Source organism: Pezoporus wallicus, unplaced genomic scaffold, assembly GCF_028554395.1.
Source record: "Pezoporus wallicus isolate ANWC-B61680 ecotype Strahan unplaced genomic scaffold, APGP_CSIRO_Pwel_v1 scaffold_2584, whole genome shotgun sequence".
NCBI lineage: Eukaryota > Metazoa > Chordata > Aves > Psittaciformes > Psittacidae > Pezoporus > Pezoporus wallicus.
This window is the reverse complement of record NW_026642851.1, coordinates 10723230-10737057: the sequence shown is the minus strand read 5'-3', so window position 1 is coordinate 10737057 and position 13828 is coordinate 10723230. Positions and strand designations below refer to the sequence as shown.

The window sequence follows — 13828 nt, the reverse complement described above, 5'->3', positions numbered from 1 at the left end:
CATACTGTCTATACATTTATTTATACTATGTTCTAATTGAACATTTTCTAGTACATTTACTAGTCTAAAAACAGACTATAAGGTGAACAATACCACTCACTCATCTTTCAGTTTATGTAAATATATGCGCTGTTGCCACCCACAAATCTGAAACCATGAGATTATAGATCAGTCTTCTTGCACGCCACGAAAACCACCAAACCAACAACCAGCTTTAAAATACCCTGACTCCTTGTTTGAAATAAATGCTAGTGTATAGATCTACAGTGAGAACATCTGCTTCTATCTGTAGACTTTGAGATGTAATGTTTACTAGCAAAAGCACCCCACTGGTTTTGCTTATTAATGATCATACATAGGCAGAAAGACAGACATTTGGACCATTGGACCTAAAGATGTATTAACTTTAAAGATCAAAATCAGCGCTTGGAATTGAATACAGAAGAGAATTTGAAGTCAGTTCATGCATACCAGTAGATCTAACATACTTTTAACATACAACTACAGTCAGATTTTGTACCCTGTCCTAGGGGTGAGATGCAACTTGAGATAAACATTGCAAAATTTGTCACTGGTCTGGGAATCATGGTGTCTCTTTGCTGCCGTTCAGTGTTCTCTTCAAAGACAGACTACTTATAGTGCATTTCAGGAATATCAGACAAACCGGAGAAAAAAACATACTGTTTTCATGGTATTGCTGAGACATCAAGCAGAACCCTTCAGTATGTGAATGGACAGCTTAAACCTCCTTGTTTTCCTCTGACTTGCTGCTGATAGTTTGTTTGCAACTGCCCCTTCTTAACTTTTGTATGATCTTCATATGACTGTAAGAGATAGACAAAATGATAGTATTCATATTGATAGTAATGTTAACAAATTTGGAAAAACAATACAGAATTAGCAATTCTTTCTCAATTTCCCACAGTACCTCTCAGTAAAAAAATGAAAGGCAAGGTAAAAGCCATGTCTCTGTAAAATGGAAATAAAGCAAAGTGTGAAAAAGGAGATAGAAATACGAAGAAGAAAGATTTAACAGGCTAGCAGCAATATAAGGGAAGGATAGTCCCCGACATGTTATTGGGTCAAAACAAATTGTGAAAGTAAAGGAACATACATGACACATTTACTGCTTTGAATGTCCACTATGCAGTAAGTAAGCAGGCTCCTGTTTTAATCCAAATAAAATTAATTTACAGTGAATTGAAAAAATCTTTTTACAAATGTCATTCCATTGACATTACAAAAAAAAAGTTCTTTATTATCTCTATCCCACCAAACCCCTTTTATATGTTAATCTTCTTTTGAAAACTACAATGAAATAAAAATAAAATAGAGAAAGTGGTTCAAATAAAAATATCCTGTAATACCCTGGTCTTCATCACTTCTGGATTATCAGATCTGCCTATTGCTCTTTGTGGGATGAATTTGATATCCCATAAGACTTTTTGCACATCGGAATGTTCATGATGGTTGGATTCTTTCTTAATATCACACCGAACATCTTACAGCTGAATGTAGGTTTGAACTTTAAGGACTCCAAGTGGTTCCATATAACTATACCTTTTAAAGATTAGAAATACTTTTGATTACAAGTTTCATTTAGCTACATTATCTTTGTATGGTATTTTATATTTAGTTAGATTTACATCTGAAAATGTTATAAATATCCCCTAAAGTCCTATAAGTAATGCATTGAGATGGGTTAACCTTTAAACTTACTGTATTTTAAAGTGGCCTGCAAGTTTACATTTTTTATACTATTTTATATTTAACCATTTCGAATTCTGTTAACTTTCTCCTTGTCGTTCAGAGTTCTTTGTCCATTTATTATGTCTTTGCATCGAAGGGGCATATTTTAAACTTCAAATCTATCATGGCATAAAATCAGTTTATTTCACCAAAGCTGCGTAAAGAAATAGTAAACATCTCATGGTAAGGTACCACTAATCATATGTTCAGAATATTTCACTGTATCTATGAAGTCCGACTCTTGTTTCCCAGCATTTTGTGGGATTCAGCTTATCAACAGCTTACCAACAGCTGTTTCATCACATAGGAAAAAGTAACAACTTGCTGAGAGCAAGTCACTTGTCTTGCAGTAGGTGAGATGGTTTAATATCTGGAAGTGTGCCGCAAACTGCAGACAAGTTTCTTCTTGTCCTAATGTGTCCTGCACCTGTTTGCAGGAAGAGCACAGGTTTGCCTGCCCCTATGCTCTTCCACTGGTTTTCTGAGGGAGGAAGGGAAGGATCAGAAACGGCTCCTGGCTAGCCTTCTCATCACCACCATAATCAGGTGTACCTTAGCATAAGCTTCATCCTTTGTACCTCCTCATGCCCCAAGCTGTGCTTGAGTGGCTCCAGAAGTCGTCATCCTTTTTTCCATGGCTGCCAGAATGGAGATGTGTTTCATGGGAGAGAGAAGAAGACAGAAATAAGAGAGGAAAGGAAAAGAAGCCAGGTTCAATCTTCATGGGATCTCCCCCATCCCAGACAGCAAGATTCAGCTCCCACCTCTTTACATGCAGAGCGAGTGAACTAGGCTACACCAGGGGTTTCTCTGACTTCGTTCCCAGAGAGGAGAGACCTTATGCAAGAGGGAATCAGCACAGTGAGTGAGTGGCCACTCAACAGTGAGAGGACCTGCCCATCTTTTGCCTTTACTGGATTTTCTTAGTACTGGATTTTATATGTCTGATAGGTCAGAGTGTTCCCTGACAAACAGGGAAAAACTTTACATCTAAAATCTATTCTCTTTGTGCTACCTGAGAAAATTAACAGAAGATGCCCAGAACTTAGATGAGCACCTTCTTAGGAGGCTGTTGTGTGGTACATGTTGCCTTACCCTTTCACTCAGCTGAACGAGGAAATCAGGAAACTGGCCTGAATTTTACTTGAGAAACAGTGACTTAGCTTAATCTTCATTATGCTTTTATTGTGGAGTGTGTTTTATTCTTTATAATTTAATTTTATGAGAATAGGAATATGTGTAACGTAGCACTCAAACTAGGTGCTTTAAGATTTTCCAGTATGCAGTATGGTGTTGAAAGTTAGAAAATGCTGGCTGGATCTAGACTGATACTTTCTTGGATAAGCTTCTACCATATGCTTTTATTTAAAGTATTTTTTTCTTTTAGGTTAGATTTATAAAAAGCATGTGAAAAATGTCTTTTTTGGAAAAGAAGTGTTGCGCAATTAGAAAATCACAGTGTTAGGAAGTTAGCATCCTTTAGGAAATGTTGCATGTAAAAGAAGTCAGATACTAAAGCTAAATTTAAAAAAAAATGGCAAGTCCTACCACCAACTGGAAATGCTGTGTCAATCTACAAGATGTTGTATTGAAGTAAATGCCTTTATTTCCAGGAATTTTAAGCTCTATGTGAACTCTGACTAGCTTCCCAGTATGGATATAAATCTTGTCAAGAGACTTTGTCCATATTTCCTTCTGATTAGAAAAAATCAAATAAAATTTGTTTTATAGGACACAAGACCTAAGGAAGCCATAAATAAAGGCATTAAATATTTTTTATAGTTATTCTTTATTCATTATTTGCTTTCATGTTCACAGAACTCGGGAGTATTGACTAGGCTGATGCTTTATCTGTTTTGTATGAGCAAGGGAATCCCTTTCCAGCAGGATTGCTTAACACTTTCCACTGTTTTGGAAAACTTGTTGAAGACAAATCACATGACTAACCTTTTATTTAAAGATTAATATGTGCAAACCTCTATTCTTTCTGAAAACATCACTTCCTATGTTTTCTGCTTCCCGCCTCTGAGTCTGGAAGCTGCAATGACTCTGTCTAAAAGAAAATGGGTACTTACAAATTATTGTAATTAGTACATGAAGCATCTCTACCACCTGAGATTTCGTCAGAGTAAGTGTTTGTTGGTTGTCTACATTTTTTCTGCTTTCAAATCCCCTTGCACTACTTTTTTTGTAGAAGCAAAAAGATCTAGAAAAACATCTTGGTAGAAAAAATTCCTAGCCCATTTTTATTACTCTTCTTACTCATCCAGGGATCCACACCATTTTGAAATGACACTTTCACAAGTTCTTATGTTCATGTTTGTGTTATCTTCTTTGAAATAACATTTTCCATTGGTTATTTTGTGATGGTAAGGGTACTATGTGGAAGGAAGCTGTTCTTCCAGACAGTGGGAGATGGCATCATTCATGATACATGACTATGCAAGAAAATATTACAGCTTATCTCCTTACCTTTTACTGCTGTCCTGAGAAACAAAAGGCTTTCTGATTTTGTTACACCTTTGGCATGCCAGAGATTGTAAAACCCAACAGTAAGAGTTTGCAAATAGTCTCTTCAGAGCAGCAATTCCTCCTTCCAGTCTGGGGCACTACAGACTGGTCAGCATCTGGGTAAATCAGGGGGGGAGTCCCCTTGGAACACATTTCTGGACACAAGAAAGAGATGATTTGAAGCAGTAACTGGTCGCCCTTCATGTGTCTAAGTTTGTAGATGAGAGGAGAGCAGTGGATGTCATCTACCTTGGTTTTAGCAAGGTTTTCAAAACTGTTTCCACATCATACTTTGACCCAAGTTACAATGTTGTATAGTCTAGATGTGTGAACAATCAAATGGGTTAAAACTGTTCGGATGATCCAGCTGAGAATGATTTAGTTAATGGATTGTGTTCTACCTGGACGCTGGTGTCAAGGAAAGTTGCTGAAGGGCTCTGAGAAGTCAAGGAGGCTGAAGGGCAAGGAGGTCAGTCATTAAAAAGATGGAGCTAAGCTTTTCACAGTGATGCATGGGAAGAGGATGAGAGACAATAGGTATAAACTGTAATAATAGTAACTGTGTGCAGGGAAAACCTTTTTCTCTATGAGGACAGTCAAACACTGCAATAGGTTGCCCAAAGACATTGTGCCATCTCCATCCTTGGAGGTTTTCAAGGTGAGGCTGAATAAAACTCTGAGCAACCTGGTCTAACCTTATAGCTGATTCTGCTTTGCGCATGACATTGGACTAGAGACCTCCTGAGACCTCTTCCCTTCTGAATTATTCTATGATTGTGCAATCCTAATATAGTATCACAGTTCTGTGCTATTTTAAAGCTGGGATAGTAATACCAAATCTTAATTGTTCTGAATATTTAAATGATTTGGCTGTGTATTTGCTTTTGGAACCCAGAAAAGCTACATATGCTCTGTACGTTCTCCAAACAGCTTGTATTTGTGCTTATTTGCTGGTGTGACGTGCTAACTGCAAAAAATTTTGGACTCTTGCCTTAGAATATAGATACCTGCCAACAGAAAATGAAGGCTACAGAGTGCTGCAAATGCTTTCTCTGTCTATGGAAAATGCCTCGTATGTGCCAGAAAGAAGCATTTGTACCACATGCTTTTTACTGCTTCTCACATCTGTTAACATTTACATGTGTCAGAAAACAATACCTGAACAGTAAAAGGAAGGGATACATGAAGTTCAAGGGCATTACATCAAGAAAAAAGGACATGTTATATTGTACTGGCACATTGAAATAAAAAAGAAAGATTTCTCGACTTGTCAAATATTTCTAATATGTAGGTATAGGCTGTGTATACTATCTATGAATACATTTCCATACCTGAATTGTATGACCCAAATTGCCAGTAAATTGAACTGAACCCATGAAAGGGTCAAGGAATGGCAGTCAGGAAGTGAAAGAATTGTATCTTTCTTGTTATATACAAAAAGAATAAAATTTTATTTCATTTAAGGCAGGATTTATATAGAAATCTTCAAAGTTAGGTTCCTAAATATGGAATTACTCACTTATATTGAAATATTTTGCATTCTTGATAATCTTCTCTTCAGCTGTCTTTTTGTTAGCACAAAAGGAGTAGGTTAACTGACAAATGTTGCTGTATATCCTCAGTCCTTAGAGGCAGCTACTGTATTGGACTGTGTTTCCAAGAAAATTTCTTTGAAGTCATATTGTGCATATTGTGCAAATCCTGAGACACAGTGTAGTAGAGGATTTTGTATGATGTGGCAGTTCTTACAGATGTTACCTCTGGCAAGTGATTTAGAAGAAAAACAAATTAGAGAGCAACTGATCCTTGATCTCCTGAACTTAGAAGGAGAACAATCAGTACCTGATACCTTTCTAAAAACTGCTGTTTGCATTGGTTGCATTAGTACTTCTGTGTCTTGAAGCATCTATTTGGTTATTTTGATCCAGTGTCATGTATGCTCTTTTTTGATATTTAACCCTGATTTTCCAAAATACACCTGCAACAAAAACCACAGACCCTCCCCTAGAGGCATTGTCGTTGCTTAATGTTGAGCTCTGTACAGAAAGTGACAAAAAAATGCCTACTTTCCTAAGTCTTCTGAGCCTAGAGAGAAGTGGTGGCTGAAAGAAGAAATGAATAACTTTAAATTAAGTCTTACCTAACATGTAGTCATTATTAAGTCAAAGGTCTATCTTTGGGTTTTGCTGTATTTCTGATAGATAATGTATCTTCATTATTTCTGTGATAAACTTCCACTCTTATGCACTGATAACAGGTCCTATCCTGAAATTATTATGAAAGTTTGACTTTCACACTCAGTACACTGAAAAAGCCTTGCATTAGGTCTGCGAAGATGCAGTGAATATCGCATAAGACATATAGTTTCTTTGCCCCCAAATTTGAAACCTATGGCTTTACCAAAACCACTGTATGAACAGTATGTGCATACATATTTTAGGTTTTGAGTCAGGGATGTGAAGTATCTCTACCAGTTTTATTCTGTAAGTTATACAAGAAAGTTGTGAGGCACCCAAAGAAGCACTTCATAGTCTAAGCCGATGAGAAATCAGCTGGTGGGAAACAGCAAGGAAGAAAGATCATCATCCAGCAGTATTTCTTAAGGAAAAAAAAAAAGGAGAAGTTAAACATCTAATAAGACTGCATTCTGACCTTTGTGCTTTGTAGAGCAGCTTTATCACTAGACAGAGATGTGCTCCTTGGTCTTACTTCCAGTTGAAGTCAGTGGAAGCCTTGCTTCCACTGACTTCTCTGGTTGCTGACCCTGGTCCAGCTTTTGCATGCAAATAAAGAACATAAAGCTTTCTCATATAATTTCTTCTCATATTGTTTTAACTCTGACATATCCTTTCAGGAGTGTTCATACTTTCAGAGTTCTTATCTAGATACTCGTACATAGACACAAAATCATGGAATCGTAGAATCATAGAACAGTTCGGGTTGTAAGGGACCTATAAATGTCATCTAGTCCAACCCTCCCACAGTGAGCAGGGACACCTTCAACTATATGAGGTTGCTGAGAACCACATACCCGATTACAGTAATGGAAATTATAGGAAGAAGAATTGCTAGAAAAATTTATAGTTGATGCTTAATTTACATAATACTCCTCTGACATATTTCAGGCCTATCACATGCAATCTTAAAAGTTGCATGTAGGGGTCAGAAGGTGAAAGGTGACTGGCAAGATGCTTGTTTTGTACACTTGGCTAATGCAAATACTTCCTCAAGTATAAAATGCTTTGATCTCTCTAAGCAAATGCCATATGTGTGCAGCTGTGGCCCCTGCCTCACGATTGCTGGAAGGTTAGAAAAAGGTAGCATATGAATTTGGTGTCTGCATTCAATTTATGCTTTTATATTTAGCAGTTCATAATTTTGTGTAATATTTTAGCTGTATGAAAAATATGCACCAGGGTTGAGTGATAACAGATTTCTCTGTGGTTTGACTCAACATTGTTTGGGTATACACAGAATCTGAAGTATTGCAGACTGAAAATATAGGTTTTAATTAGAGCTGTCTGAACTTCAAAATACCTGAACACACATTAAGCTTGGCAGATTTTCAGAGATCCAAGGGTTGCGTGGAGCTGATTTAAGCTAAGCAAGAGTCTTCTGTTTTCCAGCATATATTGCATTTGCAGTTGCATCATTGACTTACAACACACTGAATAAGTGAGATCCAAAAACATTATTAATGGTTTTCTGGTATGTAAAAATGTTTTATCATCAGGGCCTGTCTTACGTCATACTTGCGTCGAGCAGTACCTTATTCCAAGGGAATTTCCACTGAAAAAAAATGAATTACTTCCAGAGTAAAGGACTAGACCACGTCTGAAAAGCTGAAGCAACTCCAAAAGTTTGGAACCTTTCTTGAGCTTTTGCTTTTTACTTTTATGTGCAAATGTGTAGGACTGATATACCCAGATCTGTATCCTTCCAAGCACTTGAATGTGAGTGGTTTGCTGTGACAATAAAAAAACCTACTGCAGTCAATGTGACACGAGGGTCCACTCACATGGATCCAGTTTCATGATCAAGGCCAAAAAGAAAAAAACAAACCCATGGCTTTATTTATTAAAACTCTCGAGCATGTACAAATATACTTGTATTCCTTGGGGGGAAACCCATGATTTCAAATAAAGCAAATGCAATTTCTACGTACAAGAAAAAAGCCAAGTCACAACCAATAGACAGGCATGATGCAATAAACAGAAAAGCAGACATGAAAGTATCAATTGACAGGTATAAGTAGGATAAAATATAAAGCATTGTGCACTATGTGTACATTGATACATATATGTTTACAAAAGTGTACACATATAAGTATATATACGTATATCATAGTGATGTTAATATGAATTTTAGTATTTTATTATGTGTGGGGGTAAATTCATGCCATTGTTCTAGATACGATTTGAATATTATTTAGATAGTAGCACACCTATTAGTTTTTCTTATGCTGTGTCTCTTTCGTATTTTTGCTAGCTCCTACTGCCTATGGTAGGCTCTACAGATGAAACTCTGCAGGAGGCAGCAGCTGGTTGCATAGCAAACATTCGCAGATTGGCTCTAGCAGCAGAAAAAGCAAAGTATGGATGATGCTCTAGCAACTTTTACCAACACACTCATTTTACAATATGGCTACATTTAAATGGATGGTTACTCCCTCTAGCATCTGTATTTCACAGCAAAGGTCATTTATATGTGGATAATTTAATAACAAGAATAAATTTGTGGAAAATGATGTTTGTTCTCACATTCCTTTGTTTGTCACACCTAGCTTATATAAAACATGCCCAGTTTTGTGTGGTTGATAGTATTACATCTTTCAAAAGACTATTGGTTAAGATATGGCAAAGACTTTTCTACAATTAATACTCTTGTATTTGAAATTCATTGTAGATATAAATGGTTTTGCGTATCTGTGACATTACAATAAATTTTTCTTCACTGTGTGTGTGGTTGTGCAGTGATTTATGAATGCCTTCAACAATTCCCTTCATGCTAAACTTGTCCAATCATCCTGTCATTATGTTTTTGCCTTGCAATTCACAGGAGAGGACAAAATGCAGATACATCAATCTCACATCTGGTGAGATTGTTATGTAAGGACTGCAAACAGCTGTAGCAGTAGACATCACTCCAAATTTCCTGCTTCTACCAACATCAAACAAAATGGTGCTTAATTTTATAAGTAGCTGGTGAAATGTATTTTAATTAACATGCGTTTAACTCAAATTAAAATCTACCAGCTGTAAATAAAATGTAGGGTATTACGTTTACATTTCCACGTTACTTTTTGGGGGGTTTTTAATGTTTAAACTGAGGACAACATTGTATTGATGCAGTTTTACTTTATTTTTCTCCATAAAATTATGTTCAGAATTAGAGTTGCTTTCAAAAAAGAACATGAACAACTACTGATATTATAGATTACAGACCCACTGTATGGACCATGCTCAACAACTAATACTAAGGCATTTACTTGAGAGCAGTAATGTCTCTTTCCAACCGAAACCACTCTCTGATTCTATGTTTTAAAATTTCCTTTAAGAAAACTCCTGCAATTCTGAAAAAGGAGGATTGCAATGGGCCCTTAGGGAAGGTGTAGAGAGTATGTGAAAGGAAACCAGCTGCAGACAGGTGCTGACTCTGGAGATCAAAATATTAATCCAAGTAGTAATTTTTAATCAATGTAAATACCAACATAATTGTGGAGTTGTCACGAGTTCCACCAGCAGCCAGTGACCAAGCAAATGCTATTTTAGGTATTCTTCAACTCTGCCCCACAGGGCTGGTATGCTATTTTGAATAAATATATCCATATTATTATGCTGATGTCACAGCTGTAGTAGTATCATATGCTTCATCACGGTACCCAAAAATACTTCTAAAATGAATGCTAATTGCCAAATTCATTTGGAAGAGGAGAGGCTTGATTTTATTTTTTTCTTTTCTGTTGGAAAGCTGTAGATACAGTTTATCCCATGAATACTGTGTAAAATGTGGCTTATTTTTCAAACTGTTGAGGGGAAAAAGCCTCCCTGACAATAATTGTTGTCCTTAACATAACCTCTCAAGGCACTCTTGACCATTAAGTTTGGATTTCAACTGGAAGTTGAAAGTAAAGTTTGGAAGTTCTAAAGTAAACTTAATTTTATGATACAGGTGTCAGGGCATTAAATGTCATGTTCCGGACAATAAAATGGCCTCAGCTTGCCACTGTCACTCACACTGGTAGCCCTTATGTCTTGGAGCAGTTCATCTGAAGCCTTTATTTTAAGACCTCAGACAGTTAATCCCAGACTTAAGATGACTTATTTGTGCTATTTTCTTTTCCTTTACTGTGCTTGCAGTTTTCAGAATCTGTACAAGGAGACGAAATGTTGAAATCTATACAGATCCCCACACAGGCAAAGTGTAAGTATTTAAAAAAATACAGCTTTTTTTGGCCAAAACTGGTGGATGTTGTGCAATTAATATAAAGAGATTTAGTTGAGAGCAAACGAATGTGATCCTTGGCCTCTATGAGCGGTGCAGTACAGCGTGTACATTTGAAAAGCTTCCACTCTCTCTGTAGAGCTGTGTGGAGTTTCACAGCACTGCAGCCCTCTCAAAAGGGATCCTCACAAAGCTGGGTCCCACTTGCTGCTCACACACCCCTGCTGGCAGTGCCAGCCTATTCAAGCCCTGGCACCAGCCTCAGCCGCCTGGACCCAGCATTCCCACCATGTACAACCAGGCACCAGCCAGCTCCTGCTCCCCAGCTCCTGTGCCTGGAAGGGAAATGCCTTCACTCCTGTCTCTTTCCACCAGCTGCTACTTGTCCACATAAACCTGTAGCCTCTTAGGAAACACGGCCATACCAAGCACGAGAGCTCAATATTATATTCAGTGCAGAGCAAATTGATGTACAAATTCAATGTAGAGTTCTATTTCAGCTGCAGAAATGAAGTGACTTAAAAAGCTGAGTCAGCCTCAGTCCTGTTTATTTGCCAGCATCTGCTCAGCCTGCGATTCCTTTACTTTCACAATCTTGTAATATGGGGTAAGGAGTTTATTTACATTGATGTTATCATCAGCAGGGAGTACCCATCACTTTTCACAATTTCAGGAGCCAGTTTCCAGCTCCACACAGAGCACTGTGCTCCAGCTGTTGGCCATAAAGCCAGGCCTGCTCCTCACTGGCTTCTCATTTTCAGCTTTATTCCACATTTTCATTAAAATGTCAGAAAGCGTAGAGCCCAAGTAAGAAAAGTTGTCACAAGAAAGTGTTGTTTTGAGTATGGAAATACTATAGTTGATGAGGAAAAAAAAGCAAGAGTAGAAATCTTTCACCTTGATGCAATTATTTCTGGAACCTTAGAGGCCCACTACATCTTTCAGTCTATGCGTCTGTCAGCAGCAAGATAGCTTTTCTTCCACCATACCATGACTTTATGATTTATTGCTTGGTGACAGTTAACCATTATCAATAATTTAATTGTCCCAGGATGCTGAAACTACACATTTGAATCTGGGATTTATGTTCATTTCCTCTTAATGTTCATGCTTATGACATGTGCATGTGCTCTGACACACGATATTGTCTCCAAGTTGTCAGGGAAATATAAACTTCCCAGCCTGGGTGCGATGGAGCTGTGATATATTAGGGGGTTTGTTACTCTGCTCCATCACTGAAGCTTTCCTCTGGCGAGTAAATGAGGTTGAGATTCACAGGGCTGCCTTGAGATTTGACTCCGTAATTTGCTTTAGGCTAACTGATTGCTTTGTGTGAAAGCGCAGTACCTTTTTCATTCCACGGCTCCTGAAATGAGTCGAATGAGCTGCTGACACCAGGGTCAGATGTAAATTGTCCCAGGAGACTGAACTAGATAATATGTTAGTTTAAGAATTTCATCTCATAATAAATTAAATGGTTGTTCCTTGCACATTTCCACCAGCATAATCTTTATTTTACATGTGACAGCAGGATGGAAACATGTAATGTGTTTCTTCAGCAGTGGTACAGCAGTGGTACTCCAGTTTCCATGCAGGCTGTTTGCATAGTTTATTTCCAGATTCAGAAGCTGACTGCTCCCCAACTGTAAATTGTGGTCTATTTCTTCTTTAGGCACTTAAGCATTGCCACACACTGCTCAGGATCCAGAACAACAGCAGGAAGCAATGCTGCACTGCCCACTTCTCAGTTCAGACGGCCTTCTGTTGTTTGGTGACCTGACACAGGCCAGCACCCACATTTCTGTAGCCATGGCCATCACAGCAGGAATTGGTAAAATTCATTCCATTTCTGAAAGGATTAATTTTACTAATTACTATTCCCTCCCTTGTTTAAACAGAGATGTTCTTCAATGCCCGGTATCTTGCTGCTTTGGCTATTGAAGGCAACCAGAACTCATCCACTCTAATGAATATTTTCCTTGAATGCAATTTTACATTGTAAGGTGTGCTTTTCACCCTCTTGCCTAGGTATCAATTCAGTAATGCTCACAACTTGCTGAGGACAGCAACAAGATGGCCTGTGTTTGTCTTCTCAACTTGTTTCTGTGTTATCTACCAGACACCTTTCAGTTGGCAAGTTCTTCTCTCTTTTCCAGTTGTTGTCATTGGCAAGTTATGTGTTTTATCCTAGTCTACATGGAGAATGGTACCCTTCAGCTGCTTGATCTTGCTTTAAGACTGTAATCAATTCTATTTTGAACACAAATGCTTGGGTTTGTTTTGGGTTTGTTTTTTTTTCTGAAGGCTCATAAACCCACATAAGGAAGCTTTGACTTTGTCTGCTAGGTAGTATGTTGTGGTCTAATCCTATCACTTTTTGCAGTTCTCCAGGTGCACAAAACCATCTTCACTGATTTCATGTGTCTTCTTCCTTCATGGATGTGGTGACAACACAATAGTTGGCCAGTAAAAACGTTTGCTTATTGTCTTTTTGAGTGTGTATCGGAGGAAGACCAGAAGAATTCCATTAAACTAATGCTGAACCATGAAACAGCAGGTCATAAACCAGCAGTTTTTAGCCAACTCACCATCACACCCGCATCCTGAGTGCCTTGAAAGCTCCTCCATTCATTAGATGAGAATCTGCCTAGAAGCTTTTGGGAGACAAAAGTGTTCATTACAGTCTTGGTGGTAAGGTTTTGCCCAGCCATGCTGTGACACATCCCACTTCTCCAAGGGGCTTGGTGAATGCAGGAGGGCAACGCAGAGCACCTGTGGTCCAATGGGTGCATCTGGCAGCAGAATTTTGCTCCAGTGACCGAGCCTTGAACCGCGTCTCCTAATACCCAGATTAAATAGCTAGGGATTTGTGTACTGCTTCTGAAATAAAAGAAAAAGGCTTTAATAAAAAGTGTAATTAAAAAGTTACAGATGCTGATAAAATTAAAAACACATGATATGGAATTGAAATGATTTAGTGTTGAAAAATGTCGGTTGATTCGGTAGTAGTTAAATTTCCAAATGACTTGTCTTGAACAAGCAAATAGTTTGAAGGTTTTGGCTATGTGTCTTTCTTTAAAAATATTGGAGCCCAGATCATGTTGCTGGTTCCCTCCACCACAGA

General features: G+C 37.9%; 1 protein-coding gene across 1 annotated transcript in view; it reads left to right on the top strand.

Moving 5' to 3' along the window:
* The window catches only part of ODAD2 (outer dynein arm docking complex subunit 2), a 93066-nt gene extending 83769 nt beyond the window's left edge, over positions 1–9297 (top strand). The window contains 1 exon segment of the mRNA XM_057432802.1: positions 8749–9297. Coding sequence (XP_057288785.1) covers positions 8749–8862 — 114 coding nt within the window. The 3' untranslated portion in view covers positions 8863–9297.
* Positions 9298–13828: the final 4531 nt, after the last annotated feature.